The sequence below is a fragment of the Oncorhynchus gorbuscha genome, linkage group LG20 (assembly GCF_021184085.1).
Source record: "Oncorhynchus gorbuscha isolate QuinsamMale2020 ecotype Even-year linkage group LG20, OgorEven_v1.0, whole genome shotgun sequence".
NCBI lineage: Eukaryota > Metazoa > Chordata > Actinopteri > Salmoniformes > Salmonidae > Oncorhynchus > Oncorhynchus gorbuscha.
Genome location: NC_060192.1, coordinates 43,403,440 through 43,425,050, shown reverse-complemented (window position 1 = coordinate 43,425,050; position 21,611 = coordinate 43,403,440). Strand labels below are relative to the sequence as shown.

Sequence of the window (21,611 nt, the reverse complement as noted above, 5' to 3'; positions counted from 1 at the left end):
GGTAACTTGCCGGCATTAAGACCGGGAATAAAACTTTCCCGAAAGGGATCCTTCGTTTGTACCTCCCAGGGCAATTAAACTTATTCCAAATTCTGCTCCAAAACACAAAACAACCCCTGACAGATATTCGGAGTGGACTTCCATCGCTTCCATGTATATTACTCACTAATATTCAGTCTCTGGACAATGAAGTAGATGAGCTCAGGGCGAGGATCTCCTTCCAGAGAGACATCAGGGACTGTAACATACTCTGTTTGACGGAATCATGCCTCTCTCCAGATATACTTTCACCATCCATTCAGTCAGCGGGAGTTCTCCGTCCATCGCGCTGACACCACTACTCTCCAGATCTGACCCATCACACCACTACTCTCCAGATCTGACCCATCACACCACTACTCTCCAGACCTGACCCATTACACCACTACTCTCCAGACCTGACCCATCACACCACTACTCTCCAGATCTGACCCATCACACCACTACTCTCCATATCTGACCCATCACACCACTACTCTCCAGATCTGACCCATCACACCACTACTCTCCAGATCTGACCCATTACACCACTACTCTCCAGACCTGACCCATTACACCACTACTCTCCTGATCTGACCCATCACACCACTACTCTCCAGATCTGACCCATTCACACCACTACTCTCCTGATCTGACCCTTCACACCACTACTCTCCAGACCTGACCCATCACACCACTACTCTCCAGACCTGACCCATTACACCACTACTCTCCAGATCTGACCCATCACACCACTACTCTCCAGATCTGACCCATCACACCACTACTCTCCAGACCTGACCCATCACACCACTATGTTCCAGACCTGACCCATCAAACCACTACTCTCCAGATCTGACCCATCACACCACTACTCTCCAGATCTGACCCATTACTCCAGATCTGACCCATCACACCACTACTCTCAGATCTGACCCATCACACCACTACTCTCCAGATCTGACCCATCACACCACTACTCTCCAGATCTGACCCATTACACCACTACTCTCCAGATCTGACCCATCACACCACTACTCTCCAGATCTGACCCATCACACCACTACTCTCCTCTCAGATCTGACCCATCACACCACTACTCTCCAGATCTGACCCATCACACCACTATGTTCCAGATCTGACCCATCACACCACTACTCTCCTCTCCAGATCTGACCCATCACACCACTACTCTCCTCTCCAGACCTGACCCATCACACCACTACTCTCCAGATCTGACCAATCACACCACTACTCTCCTCTCCAGACCTGACCCATCACACCACTACTCTCCAGATCTGACCCATCACACCACTACTCTCCAGATCTGACCCATCACACCACTACTCTCCAGATCTGACCCATCACACCACTCCTCTCCAGATCTGACCCATCACACCACTACTCTCCAGATCTGACCCATCACACCACTACTCTCCAGACCTGACCCATTACACCACTACTCTCCAGACCTGACCCATCACACCACTACTCTCCAGACCTGACCCATCACACCACTACTCTCCAGATCTGACCCATCACACCACTACTCTCCAGATCTGACCCATCACACCACTACTCTCCAGATCTGACCCATTACACCACTACTCTCCAGACCTGACCCATTACACCACTACTCTCCTGATCTGACCCATCACACCACTACTCTCCTGATCTGACCCATCACACCACTACTCTCCAGACCTGACCCATCACACCACTACTCTCCAGACCTGACCCATCACACCACTACTCTCCAGACCTGACCCATCACACCACTACTCTCCAGATCTGACCCATCACACCACTACTCTCCAGACCTGACCCATCACACCACTATGTTCCAGACCTGACCCATCACACCACTACTCTCCAGATCTGACCCATCACACCACTACTATCCAGATCTGACCCATCACACCACTACTCTCCAGATCTGACCCATCACACCACTACTCTCCTCTCCAGATCTGACCCATCACACCACTACTCTCCAGATCTGACCCATCACACCACTACTCTCCAGATCTGACCCATCACACCACTATGTTCCAGATCTGACCCATCACACCACTACTCTCCTCTCCAGATCTGACCCATCACACCACTACTCTCCTCTCCAGACCTGACCCATCACACCACTACTCTCCTCTCCAGATCTGACCAATCACACCACTACTCTCCTCTCCAGATCTGACCAATCACACCACTACTCTCCTCTCCAGACCTGACCCATCACACCACTACTCTCCAGATCTGACCCATCACACCACTACTCTCCAGATCTGACCCATCACACCACTACTCTCCAGATCTGACCCATCACACCACTCCTCTCCTCTCCAGATCTGACCCATCACACCACTACTCTCCAGATCTGACCCATCACACCACTACTCTCCAGATCTGACCCATCACACCACTACTCTCCAGACCTGACCCATCACACCACTATGTTCCAGACCTGACCCATCACACCACTACTCTCCAGATCTGACCCATCACACCACTACTCTCCAGATCTGACCCATCACACCACTACTCTCCAGATCTGACCCATCACACCACTACTCTCCAGATCTGACCCATCACACCACTACTCTCCTCTCCAGATCTGACCCATCACACCACTACTCTCCAGATCTGACCCATCACACCACTACTCTCCAGATCTGACCCATCACACCACTACTCTCCAGAGCTGACCCATCACACCACTACTCTCCAGATCTGACCCATCACACCACTACTCTCCAGATCTGACCCATCACACCACTACTCTCCAGATCTGACCCATCACACCACTACTCTCCTCTCCAGATCTGACCCATCACACCACTACTCTCCTCTCCAGATCTGACCCATCACACCACTACTCTCCAGATCTGACCCATCACACCACTACTCTCCAGATCTGACCCATCACACCACTACTCTCCAGATCTGACCCATCACACCACTACTCTCCAGATCTGACCCATCACACCACTACTCTCCTCTCCAGATCTGACCCATCACACCACTACTCTCCAGATCTGACCCATCACACCACTACTCTCCAGATCTGACCCATCACACCACTACTCTCCAGACCTGACCCATCACACCACTATGTTCCAGACCTGACCCATCACACCACTACTCTCCAGATCTGACCCATCACACCACTACTCTCCAGATCTGACCCATCACACCACTACTCTCCAGATCTGACCCATCACACCACTACTCTCCAGATCTGACCCATCACACCACTACTCTCCAGATCTGACCCATCACACCACTACTCTCCTCTCCAGATCTGACCCATCACACCACTACTCTCCAGATCTGACCCATCACACCACTACTCTCCAGAGCTGACCCATTACACCACTACTCTCCAGATCTGACCCATCACACCACTACTCTCCAGATCTGACCCATCACACCACTACTCTCCAGATCTGACCCATCACACCACTACTCTCCAGATCTGACCCATCACACCACTACTCTCCAGATCTGACCCATCACACCACTACTCTCCAGATCTGACCCATCACACCACTCCTCTCCTCTCCAGATCTGACCCATCACACCACTACTCTCCAGATCTGACCCATCACACCACTACTCTCCAGATCTGACCCATCACACCACTACTCTCCAGACCTGACCCATCACACCACTATGTTCCAGACCTGACCCATCACACCACTACTCTCCAGATCTGACCCATCACACCACTACTCTCCAGATCTGACCCATCACACCACTACTCTCCAGATCTGACCCATCACACCACTACTCTCCAGATCTGACCCATCACACCACTACTCTCCTCTCCAGATCTGACCCATCACACCACTACTCTCCAGATCTGACCCATCACACCACTACTCTCCAGAGCTGACCCATTACACCACTACTCTCCAGATCTGACCCATCACACCACTACTCTCCAGATCTGACCCATCACACCACTACTCTCCAGATCTGACCCATCACACCACTACTCTCCTCTCCAGATCTGACCCATCACACCACTACTCTCCTCTCCAGATCTGACCCATCACACCACTACTCTCCAGATCTGACCCATCACACCACTACTCTCCAGATCTGACCCATCACACCACTACTCTCCAGATCTGACCCATCACACCACTACTCTCCAGATCTGACCCATCACACCACTACTCTCCAGATCTGACCCATCACACCACTACTCTCCAGATCTGACCCATCACACCACTCCTCAAGAGGGCCACTACTCTCCAGATCTGACCCATCACACCACTACTCTCCAGATCTGACCCATCACACCACTACTCTCCAGATCTGACCCATCACACCACTCCTCAAGAGGGCCACTACTCTCCAGACCTGACCCATCACACCACTCCTCAAGAGGGCCACTACTCTCCAGACCTGACCCATCACACCACTCCTCAAGAGGGCCACTACTCTCCAGACCTGACCCATCACACCACTCCTCAAGAGGGCCACTACTCTCCAGACCTGACCCATCACACCACTCCTCAAGAGGGCCACTACTCTCCAGACCTGACCCATCACACCACTCCTCAAGAGGGCCACTACTCTCCAGACCTGACCCATCACACCACTACTCTCCAGATCTGACCCATCACACCACTACTATCCAGATCTGACCCATCACACCACTACTCTCCAGATCTGACCCATCACACCACTACTCTCCAGATCTGACCCATCACACCACTACTCTCCAGATCTGACCCATCACACCACTACTCTCCTCTCCAGATCTGACCCATCACACCACTACTCTCCAGATCTGACCCATCACACCACTACTTCCTCTCCAGATCTGACCCATCACACCACTATGTTCCAGATCTGACCCATCACACCACTACTCTCCTCTCCAGATCTGACCCATCACACCACTACTCTCCTCTCCAGACCTGACCCATCACACCACTACTCTCCTCTCCAGATCTGACCAATCACACCACTACTCTCCTCTCCAGATCTGACCAATCACACCACTACTCTCCTCTCCAGACCTGACCCATCACACCACTACTCTCCAGATCTGACCCATCACACCACTACTCTCCAGATCTGACCCATCACACCACTCCTCTCCTCTCCAGATCTGACCCATCACACCACTACTCTCCAGATCTGACCCATCACACCACTACTCTCCAGATCTGACCCATCACACCACTACTCTCCAGACCTGACCCATCACACCACTATGTTCCAGACCTGACCCATCACACCACTACTCTCCAGATCTGACCCATCACACCACTACTCTCCAGATCTGACCCATCACACCACTACTCTCCAGATCTGACCCATCACACCACTACTCTCCTCTCCAGATCTGACCCATCACACCACTACTCTCCAGATCTGACCCATCACACCACTACTCTCCAGATCTGACCCATCACACCACTACTCTCCAGATCTGACCCATTACACCACTACTCTCCAGATCTGACCCATCACACCACTACTCTCCAGATCTGACCCATTACACCACTACTCTCCTCTCCAGATCTGACCCATCACACCACTACTCTCCTCTCCAGATCTGACCCATCACACCACTACTCTCCAGATCTGACCCATCACACCACTACTCTCCAGATCTGACCCATCACACCACTCCTCAAGAGGGCCACTACTCTCCAGATCTGACCCATCACACCACTACTCTCCAGATCTGACCCATCACACCACTACTCTCCAGATCTGACCCATCACACCACTCCTCAAGAGGGCCACTACTCTCCAGACCTGACCCATCACACCACTCCTCAAGAGGGCCACTACTCTCCAGACCTGACCCATCACACCACTCCTCAAGAGGGCCACTACTCTCCAGACCTGACCCATCACACCACTCCTCAAGCGGGCCACTACTCTCCAGACCTGACCCATCACACCACTCCTCAAGAGGGCCACTACTCTCCAGACCTGACCCATCACACTACTCCTCAAGAGGGCCACTACTCTCCAGACCTGACCCATCACACCACTCCTCAAGAGGGCCACTACTCTCCAGACCTGACCCATCACACCACTCCTCAAGAGGGCCACTACTCTCCAGACCTGACCCATTACACCACTACTCTCCAGATCTGACCCATCACACCACTACTCTCCAGATCTGACCCATTACACCACTACTCTCCTCTCCAGATCTGACCCATCACACCACTACTCTCCTCTCCAGATCTGACCCATCACACCACTACTCTCCAGATCTGACCCATCACACCACTACTCTCCAGATCTGACCCATCACACCACTCCTCAAGAGGGCCACTACTCTCCAGATCTGACCCATCACACCACTACTCTCCAGATCTGACCCATCACACCACTACTCTCCAGATCTGACCCATCACACCACTCCTCAAGAGGGCCACTACTCTCCAGACCTGACCCATCACACCACTCCTCAAGAGGGCCACTACTCTCCAGACCTGACCCATCACACCACTCCTCAAGAGGGCCACTACTCTCCAGACCTGACCCATCACACCACTCCTCAAGCGGGCCACTACTCTCCAGACCTGACCAATCACACCACTCCTCAAGAGGGCCACTACTCTCCAGACCTGACCCATCACACCACTCCTCAAGAGGGCCACTACTCTCCAGACCTGACCCATCACACCACTCCTCAAGAGGGCCACTACTCTCCAGACCTGACCCATCACACCACTACTCAAGAGGGCCACTACTCTCCAGATCTGACCCATCACACCACTACTCTCCAGATCTGACCCATCACACCACTACTCTCCAGATCTGACCCATCACACCACTCCTCAAGAGGGGCACTACTCTCCAGACCTGACCCATCACACCACTCCTCAAGAGGGCCACTACTCTCCAGACCTGACCCATCACACCACTACTCTCCAGATCTGACCCATCACACCACTACTCTCCAGATCTGACCCATCACACCACTACTCTCCAGATCTGACCCATCACACCACTCCTCAAGAGGGCCACTACTCTCCAGACCTGACCCATCACACCACTACTCTCCAGATCTGACCCATCACACCACTACTCTCCAGATCTGACCCATCACACCACTACTCTCCAGATCTGACCCATCACACCACTACTCTCCAGATCTGACCCATCACACCACTACTCTCCAGATCTGACCCATCACACCACTACTCTCCAGATCTGACCCATCACACCACTACTCTCCAGATCTGACCCATTACACCACTACTCTCCAGATCTGACCCATTACACCACTACTCTCCAGATCTGACCCATTACACCACTACTCTCCAGATCTGACCCATCACACCACTACTCTCCAGATCTGACCCATCACACCACTACTCTCCAGATCTGACCCATCACACCACTACTCTCCAGATCTGACCCATCACACCACTACTCTCCAGATCTGACCCATCACACCACTACTCTCCAGATCTGACCCATCACACCACTACTCTCCAGATCTGACCCATTACACCACTACTCTCCAGATCTGACCCATTACACCACTACTCTCCAGATCTGACCCATTACACCACTACTCTCCAGATCTGACCCATCACACCACTCCTCAAGAGGGCCACTGCGCTCCAGATCACGTCCTGTGCTCGGAGGTCGTTGATGAGGATCTACCCCATCACACAATTGTATTAATCATTAGTCAAATAAAACAAGGGGCCTTTCATATACTCCCAGTACTTCTATGCATGTAATGTCCGTGTTAATAGATGAATAGACATGTCTGTAAACATTACACATCCATAATGTCTGTGGGTGAATTATGAGGATGTGGTGGATATGGAAACACATAGACGTAATGAACAATGCTTTCAATATCCATCTTTATCCTCTGCAATACGTTTCACAGTACACTCTTAGAAGAAGAAAAGGTGCTATCGAGCACCTAACAGGGTTAGGCGGCAGCGTAGCCTAGTGGTTAGAGCGTTGGACTCGTAACCGGAAGGTTGCGAGTTCAAACCCCTGAGCTGACAAGGTACAAATCTGTCGTTCTGCCCCTGAACAGGCAGTTAACCCACTGTTCCTAGGCTGTCATTAACTGACTTGCCTCACTAAACAGAGAACATCCCTGGTCATCTCTACTGCCTCTGATCTGGAGGACTCACTAAACAGAGAACATCCCTGGTCATCCCTACTGCCTCTGATCTGGAGGACTCACTAAACACAGGATGTGAAACACCATCATAGTGTTTAGAGGCTGTAGAAAGGAAACGCCATCATAGTGTTTAGAGACTGTAGAGGAAACACCATCATAGTGTTTAGAGGCTGTAGAGGAAACACCATCATAGTGTTTAGAGGCTGTAGAGGAAACACCATCATAGTGTTTAGAGGCTGTAGAGGAAACACCATCATAGTGTTTAGAGGCTGTAGAGGAAACACCATCATAGTGTTTAGAGGCTGTAGAGGAAACACCATCATAGTGTTTAGAGGCTGTAGAGAGGGGAAACACCATCATAGTGTTTAGAGGCTGTAGAGAGAGGAAACACCATCATAGTGTTTAGAGGCTGTAGAGAGAGGAAACACCATCATAGTGTTTAGAGGCTGTAGAGAAAACACCATCATAGTGTTTAGAGGCTGTAGAGAGGAAACACCATCATAGTGTTTAGAGGCTGTAGAGAGAGGTAACACCATCATAGTGTTTAGAGGCTGTAGAGGAAACACCATCATAGTGTTTAGAGGCTGTAGAGGAAACACCATCATAGTGTTTAGAGGCTGTAGAGGAAACACCGTCATAGTGTTTAGAGGCTGTAGAGGAAATACCATCAGTGTTTAGAGGCTGTAGAGAGGAAACACCATCATAGTGTTTAGAGGCTGTAGAGAGGAAACACCATCATAGTGTTTAGAGGCTGTAGAGAGGGGAAACACCATCATAGTGTTTAGAGGCTGTAGAGAGGAAACACCATCATAGTGTTTAGAGGCTGTAGAGAGGAAACACCATCATAGTGTTTAGAGGCTGTAGAGGAAACACCATCATAGTGTTTAGAGGCTGTAGAGGAAACACCATCATAGTGTTTAGAGGCTGTAGAGGAAACACCATCATAGTGTTTAGAGGCTGTAGAGGAAACACCATCATAGTGTTTAGAGGCTGTAGAGAGGAAACACCATCATAGTGTTTAGAGGCTGTAGAGGAAACACCATCATAGTGTTTAGAGGCTGTAGAGAGGAAACACCATCATAGTGTTTAGAGGCTGTAGAGGAAACACCATCATAGTGTTTAGAGGCTGTAGAGGAAACACCATCATAGTGTTTAGAGGCTGTAGAGAGGAAACACCATCATAGTGTTTAGAGGCTGTAGAGGAAACACCATCATAGTGTTTAGAGGCTGTAGAGGAAACACCATCATAGTGTTTAGAGGCTGTAGAGAGGAAACACCATCATAGTGTTTAGAGGCTGTAGAGAGAGGTAACACCATCATAGTGTTTAGAGGCTGTAGAGAGAGGTAACACCATCATAGTGTTTAGAGGCTGTAGAGAGGAAACACCATCATAGTGTTTAGAGGCTGTAGAGGAAACACCATCATAGTGTTTAGAGGCTGTAGAGGAAACACCATCATAGTGTTTAGAGGCTGTAGAGGAAACACCATCATAGTGTTTAGAGGCTGTAGAGAGGAAACACCATCATAGTGTTTAGAGGCTGTAGAGGAAACACCATCATAGTGTTTAGAGGCTGTAGAGGAAACACCATCATAGTGTTTAGAGGCTGTAGAGAGGAAACACCATCATAGTGTTTAGAGGCTGTAGAGGAAACACCATCATAGTGTTTAGAGGCTGTAGAGAGAGGAAACACCATCATAGTGTTTAGAGGCTGTAGAGAGAGGTAACACCATCATAGTGTTTAGAGGCTGTAGAGAGGAAACACCATCATAGTGTTTAGAGGCTGTAGAGAGGAAACACCACCTAAAGAGAAGGAATGTTCATCTACACTAAACACAAGTCAAAGCAACCATTTCCTGTTGTGCTCCCAGTTCCTGGCAAGGTGATTAAGTGCTGTTACAACACACATGTGATGTTTTAAAACGTCTCAGGATGATGTGTTTCAATGCTCCAGCAACGTTCATGTTTTCTCACCTTCACGTTGGTGACAGATCAGTTGCCATGAATTGTTGGTTTTACCGAGCACTTCATTTTAACGTTGTAATAAATAACATGTTTAATTGGTTTCGGGGGCACCGACATAATAATAATATATATATATATATATTAGATAAACATGACAGACATTTTGCTGAGACAAGAGGCGCCATTTCAGTTACAATCTGTATTTTAAAATATTTGCCATCATTAGCAGAAAGAAATGAGAGGCCCTTATCAATCCCTCACGCGACTAGCCGGTCGACGTCACCGCACCCCACAAAACACCCTGGACCCGAAACGCAGTTCAAGGAGATGAAACTAGATGGTCGCTTTTCGCATGAACACTGCAAAACATTGGTCAAACTCTGCATGTGTTATGATGACGTGAAAATATCAATGAACTTTCTTCACCCTGTATTCGTGTTCATGAATGTAGGATGTCTTCACACCATAAGAGTAGGTAAACAAATAACACAACAAAAATGTAAACAAACAACACAGCATGTCAAAACTGAACTCACTCATCGTCCGCTATTTGTTTCCCGTTGATGAGGTTCATGCCAGTCGGAGCGTAGTCCCAGTTGATCTCTTTGATTCCCACGTAATACACCCTCTCCCGTCCCCGTGCTTCTCCCCCCGGCAGCCCAGCGAGCAGCAGCAGCAGTCCCGGGAACAGTGTCCTAAAGCCGACCATCGCTACTGCTTCTGTCCCGTTAGTTGAGCGGGGCTTTTGGTGTGGTCTAGTGGTGTGCGCGGTTGGGATTGCTGGATCAAGTGTTCGAGAGGGAGAGACAGAGAGGAAACACAGACACAGATATGAGGCTCCGCTTGGGAAAGAGAACAGTCCCGCTATTCAGCTGAATGTGTGTGTGACTCTGGCGCCGGAGCCCTCTCTGTCTGATAGGCTACGGGACCTTGGCGGCCAGTCTGGTCTCATAGATTAGACGTAACATAGTAATTAAATCCGGGACACTGAGTTTACTATGATATGTTAGGTTTGGTACATACAACAGAAGTTTACGTTGTGTACTATTGATTATTATGTATTATTTATTTTACCACCACTAAACAGTTGAAATCGATAATTTAACCACGTCAAACATGAGGAAGTGGATCGCGGCAAATGTTTTACTTTTAAACTCGGACAAAACAGAGATGCTACTGTAGTTCTAGTGTCCCAAGAAACAAAGAGATCTTCTGTTGAATCTGACAATTAATCTTAATGGTTGAACAGTCGTCTCAAATAAAACTGTGAAGGACCTCGGCGTTACTCTGGACCCTGATCTCTCTTTTCACAAACATATCAAGACTGTTTCAAGGACAGCTTTTTTCCATCTTTTTGTTGAACAAAAAACATAAACTAATCTAAAAATGATGCAGAAAAATGTATCCGTGCTTTTGTCACTTCTAGATTAGACTACTGCAATGCTCTACTCTCCGGCTACCCGGATAAAGCACTAAATAAACTTCAGTTAGTGCTAAATACGGCTGCTAGAATCCTGACTAGAACCAACAAATTTGATCATATTACTCCAGTGCTAGCCTCCCTACACTGGCTTCCTGATTCAAGGTTTTACTGCTAACCTACAAAGCATTACATGGGCTTGCTCCTACCTATCTCTCTGATTTGGTCCTACAGTACATACCTACACGTACGCTATGGTCACCAGACACAGACCTCCTTACTGTCCCTAGAATTTCTACACAAACAGCTGGAGGCAGGGCTTTCTCCTATTGAGCTACATTTTTATGTAATGGTCTGCCTGTCTATTTGAGAAACGCAGAGACGCCGTCTCGGTCTCAACCTCTAAGTCTTTACTGAAGACTCATCTCTTCAGTGGGTCATATGATTGAGTGTAGTCTGGCCCAGGAGTGGGAAGGTGAACGGAAAGGCTCTGGAGCAACGAACCGCCCTTGCTGTCTCTGCCTGGCCGGTTCCCCTCTCTCCACTGGGATTCTCTGCCTCTAACCCTATTACAGGGACTGAGTCACTGGTTTACTGGTGCTCTTCCATGCCGTCACTAGGAGGGGTGAGCCACTGGCTTACTGGTGCTCTTCCATGCCGTCACTAGGAGGGGTGCATCACGTCCTGAAGCTTTTTGGTGCTATTCTCAACGTGAGTGGATTTAGTCATTGACGTGATCTTCCTGCCCGGTCTTCAATCAATCAATCAATCAATCAATCAATCAATCAATCAATCAATCAATCAATCAATCAATCTAATGTATTTATATAGTCCTTCGTACATCAGCTGATGTCTCAAAGTGCTGTACAGAAACCTAGCCTAAAATCCCAAACAGCAAACAATGCAGGTGTAGAAGCACGGTGGCTAGGAAAAACTCCCTAGAAAGGCCAGAACCTAGGAAGAAACCTAGAGATGAACCAAGCTATGAGGGGTGGCCAGTCCTCTTCTGGCTGTGTCGGGTGAAGATTATAACAGAACATGGCCAAGATGTTCTTGTGGGGGGGGGGGGGGATCTCCTTGTGCTATACTCTGCTTTGTTTTAGGGTAGTAAGTTAGCGGTCTGTTGATATCCCTCAAGCGGTGTGGTGGCTGTGCTTTGGCAAAGTGAGTGGGGTTATATCCTGCCTGGTTGGTCCTGTCCAAGGGTATCGTCGGACGGGGCCTCGTTAAAAACCAGCAAAGTGAGTGGGGTTATATCCTGCCTGGTTGGCCCTGTCCAAGGGTATCGTCGGACGGGGCCTCGTTAAAAACTAGTCTATATTTGATTTCATTGAACGCAAGGGTTTTAAAAGACAATGTGAAGCTGAAAGCTATTTTTCTATTTTGAAAAGAGCAAAAAAGCCCATTGATATGATTTATATACAAGAAACTCATTCGTGTGACGCTGGTCCCACCTTCTGGTTAAACCTGTGTTCAGTCGTGACTCCAACCGGTCTGGAGGTGTGGCCATATGAATCCCTGGAGGTGTGGCCATATGTTTCAACCGAATCCCTGGGAAGATACATTCAAAGCTGATTGGCTGTTGGATTATCTGTTGAAGGATTCTTTTATATTTTGTTGAATATTTATGGATACAATAATAGTAACCCAAACAAACTGTTATTTCTGAAAATAAGAATCTTCATCATACAGAGTTTATTTTGATTGGTGTGGATTTTAATTTGACACCTGACGACTGGCTTGATAGCAGTCCTTTTAAATATAGTAAATAATACTACCATACTTGATTTCACTAATTCAAATGCTCGTATAGATGTTTGAAGGGACAAGAATCCAGACATTAGAGAATAGTCTGTAAATCCAGAACAGATTTCTGGTTAGCAACACCTGAAATGATAAGATAAACTCAGCAGAAAAAGAAATGTCCTCTCACTGTCAACTGCGTTTATTTTCAGCCAACATAACATGTGTACATATTTTTTTATGATCATAACAAGATTCAACAACTGAGACATAAACTGAACAAGTTCCACAGACATGTGACTAACAGAAATGGAATAATGTGTCTCTGAACAAAGGGGGGGTGGGGTGGGAGGGGGATCAAAATCAAAAGTAACAGTCAGTATCTGGTGTGGCCACCAGCTGCATTAAGTACTGCAGTGCATCTCCTCCTCATGGACTGCACCAGATTTGCCAGTTCTTGCTGTGAGATGTTACCCCACTCTACCACACCTGCAAGTTCCCAGACATTTCTGGAGGGAATGGCCCTAGCCCTCACCCTCCGATCCAACAGGTCCCAGACGTGGGATTGAGACAATGGGATTGAGATCCGGGCTCTTTGCTGGCCATGGCAGAACATTGACATTCCTGTCTTGCAGGAAATCATACACCGAACGAGCAGTATGGCTGGTGGCATTGTCATGCTGGAGGGCCATGTCAGGATGAGCCTGCAGGAAGGGTACCACATGAGGGAGGAGGATGTCTTCCCTGTAACCCACAGCGTTGATATTGCCTGCAATGACAACAAGCTCATTCCGATGATGCTGTGACACACCACCCCAGACCATGACGGACCCTCCACCTCCAAACCGATCCCGCTCCAGAGTACAGGCCTCGGTGTAATGGTCATTCCTTCGACGATAAACGCAAATCCGACCATCAACCCTGGTGAAGAGCACTTTTGCCAGTCCTGTCTGGTCCAGCAATGGTGGGTTTGTGCCCATAGGCGACGTTGTTGCCGGTGATGTCTGGTGAGGACCTGCCTTACAACAGGCCTACAAGCCCTCAGTCCAGCCTCCCTCAGCCTATTGTGGACAGTCTGAGCACTGATGGAGGTATTGTGCGTTCCTGGTGAAACTCGGGCAGTTGTTGTTGCCATCCTGTACCTGTCCCGCAGGTGTGATGTTCGGATGTACCAATCCTGTGCAGGTGTTGTTACACGTGGTCTGCCACTGCGAGGATGATCAGCTGTCCGTCCTGTCTCCCTATAGCACGGTCTTAGGCGTCTCACAGTATGGACATTGCAATTTATTGCTCTGGCCACATCTGTCCTCATACATCCTTGCAGCATGCCTAAGGCACATTCACACAGATGAGCAGGGACCCCTGGGCATCTTTCTTTTGGTGTTTTTCAGAGTCAGTAAAAAGGTCTCTTTAGTGTCCTAAGTTTTCATAACTGTGACCTTAATTGCCTACCGTCTGTAAGCTGTTAGTGTCTTAACGACCGTTCCACCGTTCCGCATGTTCATTAATTGTTTATGGGTCATTGAACAAACATGGGAAACAGTGTTTAAACCCTTTACAATGAAGATCTGTGAAGTTATTTGGATTTTTACAAAATATCTTTGACAGACAGGGTCCTGGAAATGGGACATTTCTATTTTTTTGCTGAGTTTATATGTCTGATGTGTCAATAGTTCCTTTGATAGATCATTGTCTGCAATGACAACAAGCTCAGTCCGAAGATACTGTGACACACCACCCCAGACCATGATGGACCCTCCACCTCACAGCTTGTCTTGAAACCAGAAGTTAGGACTATAAGACTTCAATGCAGACCTTGTGAATTATGAGGATTATGGGAAACGCTATTAAAGATTTAATGCTGAACGATGCTAAGTGATACAAATATAACTATAGTAGTAGATGGGAAATACTTTACATTTAAAGTTAGGGAATTTTCGACACAGGTTGGTATATTGAACAAAAATGTACACACAACATGTAAAGTCATGGGGCTGAAATAAAAGATCTCAGAAATTTTCCACACGCACAAAAAGTGTATTTCTTTCAAATTTTGTTTCCACGTTTGGAATTGAGCATTTTTCATTTGCGAAGATAGTCCATCCACCTGACAGGTGTAACGTCGTTCGTCTGTTGAATGAAGAGAGTCAGACCGAAACGCAGCGTGTTGGTTACTCATGACTTTAATAAAATAAATCGCCGTACATGAAATAACGGAATAAATACAAAAACAACAAACGGAACGTGAAACCTATTACAGCCTATCTGGTGAACACTACACAGAGACAGGAACGTGAAACCTATTACAGCCTATCTGGTGAACACTACACAGAGACAGGAACAAACACCCACAAAATACAACGCGAAAGTCAGGCTGTCTAAATACGGTTCTCAATCAGAGACAACGACAAGCACCTGACTCTGATTGAGAATCGCCTCAGGCAGCCAAGCCTAACTAGACACACCCCTAATCAGCCGCAATCCCAAATAATACAAACCCCAATACGAATACAACATATAAACCCATGTCACACCCTGGCCTACCCAAACATATAACAAAAACACAAGATACAATGACCAAGGCGTGACAACAGGTGTGGTATATCAAGAAGCTGATTAAACCGCATGATCATTACACAGGTGCACCTTGTGCTGGGGACAATATAAGGCCACTCTAAAATGTGCAGTTTTGACACAACACAAATGTTTCAAGTCTTGAAAGAGTGTGTAATTGCCACGCTGACTGCAGGAATGTCCATCAGAGCTGTTGCTAGATAATTTAATGTTCATTTCTCTACCATAAGCCACCTCCAACTTCATTTTAGAGAATTTGGCAGTACCTCCAACCGGTCTCATAACTGCAGACCACGCCAGCCCAGGACCTCCATAACCGGCTTCTTCACCTGGGGGATTGTCTGGGACCAGCCACCAGGACAGCTGATGAAACTGTGGGTTTGCACAACTGAAGAATTTCTTCACAAACTGTCAGAAACCGTCTCGGGGAAGCTCATCTGCGTGATGGTTATCCACACCAGGGTCTTGACCTGACCGCAGTTTGATATCGTAACCAACTTTAGTGGACAGATGCTCACCTTCGATGGCCACTGACATGCAGGAGAAGTGTGCTCTTCACGGATTAATCATGGTTTCAACTGTACCGGGCAGATGGCAGACAGCATGTATGGCATTGTGTGGGCGAGCGGTTTGCTGATGTCAGTGTTGTGAACAGAGTACCCCATGGTGGCTCATGGGCAGGCATAAGCTACGGACAATGAACACAATTGCATTTTATCGATGTCAATTTGAATGCACAGAGATACCGTGACGAGATCCTGAGGCCCATTGTCGTGCCATTCATCCACCACATCACCTCATGTTTCAGCATGATAATGCACAGTCCCATGTCACAAGGATATGTACACAATTGCTGGAAGCTGAAAACGTCCCAGTTCTTCCATGGTCTGCATACTCACCAGACATGTCATCCATTGAGCATGTTTGGGATGCTCTGGATCGACATGTACAACAGTGTGCTCCATTTCCCGCCAATATCCAGCAACTTCACACACCATTGGAGGGGAGTGGGACAACATTCCACAGGCCACAATCAACAGCCTGATCAACTCTATGCGAAGCACATCAGACTGGTTTTCTGATCCACACACCTACGTTTTTATTGAACGCTGCTTGCCAGCAGCATACCACCCTGCATACCACCCTGCATACCACTACTGAGTTTCTTCTGAAGCTAAGTAGGGTTGGTCCTGGTCAGCAGCATACCACCCTGCATACCACTGCTGGCTTTCTTCTGAAGCTTAGCAGGGTTGGTCCTGGTCAGTCCCTGGATGGGAGACCAGATGCTGCTGGAAGTGGTGATGGAGGGCCAGTAGGAGGCACTCTTGTCAAAAAATATCCCAATTCCCCAGGGCAGTGATTGGGGACACTGCCCTGTGTAGGGAGCCGTCTTTTGATTGGGACCCTGGGTGTCCTGACTCTCTGAGGTCATTAAAGATCCCATGGCACATATCATAAGAGTAGGGGTGTTAACCCCGGTGTCCTGGCTAAATTCCCAATCTGGCCCTCAAACCATCACGGTCACCTAATAATCCCCAATTAACAATTGGCTCATTCATCCCCCTCCTCTCCCCTGTAACTATTCCCCAGGCTGTTGCTGCAAATGAGAACGTGTTCTCAGTCAACTTACCTGGTAAAATAACGGATAAATAAATAAAAAATTAAGCTATCTGTGACGAACAGATATCAGTATTCCCAGTCGTGAAATCCATAGATTTATTAATTTATTTCAATAGACTGATTTCCTTTCCTTATGAACTGTACATCTTTGAAAATTGTTGCATGTTAGAAATTATATTTTTGTTCAGCATAAAACCATGAAGAGGCAAAAGAGAGAACTTGAGGTGAAGTTGGTGCTGGACATTAGTGAAGTTGGTGCTGGACATTAGTGAAGTTGGTGCTGGTATTTAGTGAAGTTGGTGCAGGACATTAGTGAATTTGGTGCAGGACATTAGTGAAGTTGGTGCTGGACATTAGTGAAGTCTGGCACAGCCAGAAGAGGACTGGCCACCCCACATATGCTCTCTCTAATTCTCTCTTTCTTTCTCTCTCTCGGAGGACCTGAGCCCTAGGACCGTGCCCCAGGACTACCTGACATGATGGCTCCTTGCTGTCCCCAGTCCATCTGACTGTGCTGCTGCTCCAGTTTCAACTGTTCTGCCTTATTATTATTTGACCATGCTGGTCATTTATGAACATTTGAACATCTTGGTCATGTTCTGTTATAATCTCTAGTGAAGTTGGTTTCTTCCTAGGTTTTGGCCTTTCTAGGGAGTTTTTCCTAGCCACCGTGCTTTTACACCTGCATTGTTTGCTGTTTGGGGTTTTAGGCTGGGTTTCTGTACAGCACTTTGAGATATCAGCTGATGTACGAAGGGCTATATAAATAAATTTGATTTGATTTGATTTGATTTGAAGTTGGTGCTGGACATTAAGTGAAGTTGGTGCTGGTATTTAGTGAAGTTGGTGTTGGACATTAGTGAAGTTGGTGCTGGACATTAGTGAAGTTGGTGCTGGTATTTAGTGAAGTTGGTGTTGGACATTAGTGAAGTTGGTGCTGGACATTAAGTGAAGTTGGTGCTGGTATTTAGTGAAGTTGGTGCTGGTATTTAGTGAAGTTGGTGTTGGACATTAGTGAAGTTGGTGCTGGTATTTAGTGAAGTTGGTGCTGGACATTAGTGAAGTTGGTGCTGGTATTTAGTGAAGTTGGTGTTGGACATTAGTGAAGTTGGTGCAGGACATTAGTGAAGTTGGTGCTGGACATTAAGTGAAGTTGGTGCTGGTATTTAGTGAAGTTGGTGCTGGTATTTAGTGAAGTTGGTGCTGGACATTAAGTGAAGTTGGTGCTGGTATTTAGTGAAGTTGGTGCTGGACATTAGTGAAGTTGGTGCTGGTATTTAGTGAAGTTGGTGCTGGACATTAGTGAAGTTGGTGCTGGACATTAGTGAAGTTGGTGCTGGTATTTAGTGAAGTTGGTGCTGGACATTAGTGAAGTTGGTGCTGGACATTAGTGAAGTTGGTGCTGGACATTAAGTGAAGTTGGTGCTGGTATTTAGTGAAGTTGGTGTTGGACATTAAGTGAAGTTGGTGCTGGTTTTTAGTGAAGTTGGTGCTGGACATTAGTGAAGTTGGTGCTGGACATTAGTGAAGTTGGTGTTGGTATTTAGTGAAGTTGGTGCTGGACATTAGTGAAGTTGGTGCTGGACATTAGTGAAGTTGGTGCTGGTATTTAGTGAAGTTGGTGTTGGACATTAGTGAAGTTGGTGCTGGACATTAGTGAAGTTGGTGCTGGACATTAAGTGAAGTTGGTGCTGGTATTTAGTGAAGTTGGTGTTGGACATTAGTGAAGTTGGTGCTGGTATTTAGTGAAGTTGGTGCTGGTATTTAGTGAGGTTGGTGCTGGTATTTAGTGAAGTTGGTGTTGGACATTAGTGAAGTTGGTGCAGGACATTAGTGAAGTTGGTGCTGGACATTAAGTGAAGTTGGTGTTGGTATTTAGTGAAGTTGGTGTTGGACATTAGTGAAGTTGGTGCTGGTATTTAGTGAAGTTGGTGCTGGACATTAGTGAAGTTGGTGCTGGTATTTAGTGAAGTTGGTGCTGGACATTAGTGAAGTTTGTGTTGGACATTGGTGAAGTTGGTGCTGGTATTTAGTGAAGTTGGTGCAGGACATAGTGAAGTTGGTGCTGGACATTAGTGAAGTTGGTGCTGGACATTAGTGAAGTTGGTGCTGGATTTGGTGTTGGTGCTGGTATTTGGAGCTAGATGGATAGAGGAAGGGGAGAAACTTGTGTTGCTTTAGTGGTTTAGAAGAGACAGGCGAGAATTCACATGATGATGTTGAATATACAGATCCTAGATTGATCTCTGAAGAAGTAGAAATAGTAGAAATGATTTTACACCAAACTGTATTAGTTTATATATTATATTTATATTATTCGCTCTTTTGAGGAATCGTTTCACTTTCTTGAAAGCATGAAACCACATATCCCCAATATAAAGTTAGTATTTTAAGAGACCTGTTACTCTGCAATCAGCATGCAAGAACTTGACATTAAGGAAATATCATTAGAGAAAGCACTAGGGCACTAGGGCACTAGGACACTAGGACACTAAGGCACTAGGACACTAGGACACTAAGGCACTAGGACACTAGGGCGAGATGGATTGACAACTCATTATGGGAACATATAAAATAAATATTGATCGCCCTAAAATAAATGTATAGAGGATAATGGTCTAATGCTATGAAACAGGGATAACTCTTATACCTAAACCTGGTCTAATGTTCTGAAACAAGTTTTATAGCTGGCCTCCTGATGCTCCCCCATCTCATTTGGGGTGGAAAGACATTACAATGCTTGTAAAGTAGTTTTATAGCTGGCCTCCTGCCTCCAGCAGCCCCCGCCCTGGGCCGCACAGCAACCCCCGCCCTGGGCCGCACGGCAACCCCCGCCCTGGGCCACACGGCAGCCCCCGCCCTGGGCCACACGGCAACCCCCGCCCTGGGCCACACGGCAGCCCCCGCCCTGGGCCACACGGCAACCCCCGCCCTGGGCCACACGGCAACCCCCGCCCTGGGCCACACAGCAACCCCCGCCCTGGGCCACACAGCAACCCCCGAGCCTGGGCCACACAGCAGCCCCCGCCCTGGGCCACACAGCAGCCCCCACCCTGGGCCACACAGCAACCCCGCCCTGGGCCACACAGCAGCCCCCACCCTGGGCCACTAGGCAACCCCCGCCCTGGGCCACACAGCAGCTCCCACCCTGGGCCACACAGCAACCCCCGCCCTGGGCCACACAGCAGCTCCCACCCTGGGCCACACAGCAACCCCCGCCCTGGGCCACACAGCAGCCCCCGCCCTGGGCCACACAGCAGCCCCCGCCCTGGGCCACACAGCAGCCCCCGCCCTGGGCCACACAGCAACCCCGCCCTGGGCCCCACAGCAACCCCCGCCCTGGGCCACACAGCAACCCCGAGCCTGGGCCACACAGCAGCCCCCGCCCTGGGCCACACAGCAACCCCCACCCTGGGCCACACAGCAACCCCCCGCCCTGGGCCACACAGCAGCCCCCGCCCTGGGCCACACAGCAACCCCCACCCTGGGCCACACAGCAAGCCCCGCCCTGGGCCACACAGCAGCCCCCACCCTGGGCCACACAGCAACCCCCACCCTGGGCCCTAAATCCAGGTTTATTCTCTCCTCATCCTGGATGCCTTCTGAAAGCAGCCTCTTAATGAGGTCATCTCTGTTTTCATTTGAAACATATTTTTATACGTTGTTTGTTTGATTTCATTTGCAAAGACATTGGCAACATTGTATTTGTTGTCAACTTTGTTCTGAAGTTTTCGGTAGTCACAGAGACAGACCCACGGCTAATTCCTACGGCCAGCTGGCGAGTGGAGTTTGCCATTCAATACATGATTTGCTTCTCTGGTAGGTCTCTGGTGGGTCTCTGGTGGGTCTCTGGTGGGTCTCTGGTAGGTCTCTGGTAGGTCTCTGGTGGGTCTCTGGTGGGTCTCTGGTAGGTCTCTGGTGGGTCTCTGGTGGGTCTCTGGTGGGTCTCTGGTAGGTCTCTGGTAGGTCTCTGGTGGGTCTCTGGTAGGTCTCTGGTGGGTCTCTGGTGGGTCTCTGGTGGGTCTCTGGTAGGTCTCTGGTGGGTCTCTGGTAGGTCTCTGGTGGGTCTCTGGTAGGTCTCTGGTAGGTCTCTGGTGGGTCTCTGACCACCATACGCCCTCAGCAGGCGGCTTGTG

The 21,611-nt window shown here is 48.3% G+C and overlaps 2 protein-coding genes across 2 annotated transcripts in view; one reads left to right on the top strand and one right to left on the bottom strand.

Moving 5' to 3' along the window:
* Positions 1–11,006, bottom strand: part of LOC124007369 (ferroxidase HEPHL1-like) — a 77,640-nt gene extending 66,634 nt beyond the window's left edge. Inside the window, 1 exon segment of the mRNA XM_046317871.1 lies at positions 10,655–11,006. Within this exon segment, the coding sequence (XP_046173827.1) occupies positions 10,655–10,827 (173 nt within the window). The 5' untranslated portion in view covers positions 10,828–11,006.
* A 6,666-nt stretch (positions 11,007–17,672) lies between these two features.
* Positions 17,673–21,095, top strand: LOC124006922 (extensin-1-like). The gene is made up of 2 exons (XM_046317110.1): positions 17,673–17,726; positions 20,253–21,095. Exons 1-2 carry the CDS (start codon positions 17,673–17,675, stop codon positions 21,093–21,095), a joined length of 897 nt encoding a protein of 298 aa, XP_046173066.1.
* The last annotated feature ends 516 nt before the right edge of the window (positions 21,096–21,611 follow it).

Excerpts from the sequence above, each read along its gene's own strand:
- LOC124006922 (XM_046317110.1), top strand. The coding sequence starts at position 17,673 with ATGAAGAGGCAAAAGAGAGAACTTGAGGTGAAGTTGGTGCTGGACATT. Across the intron at positions 17,727-20,252 it reads TGGTGCTGGACATTAGTGAA|CAGCCCCCGCCCTGGGCCGC; the intron begins GTTGGTGCTGGA and ends TCCTGCCTCCAG.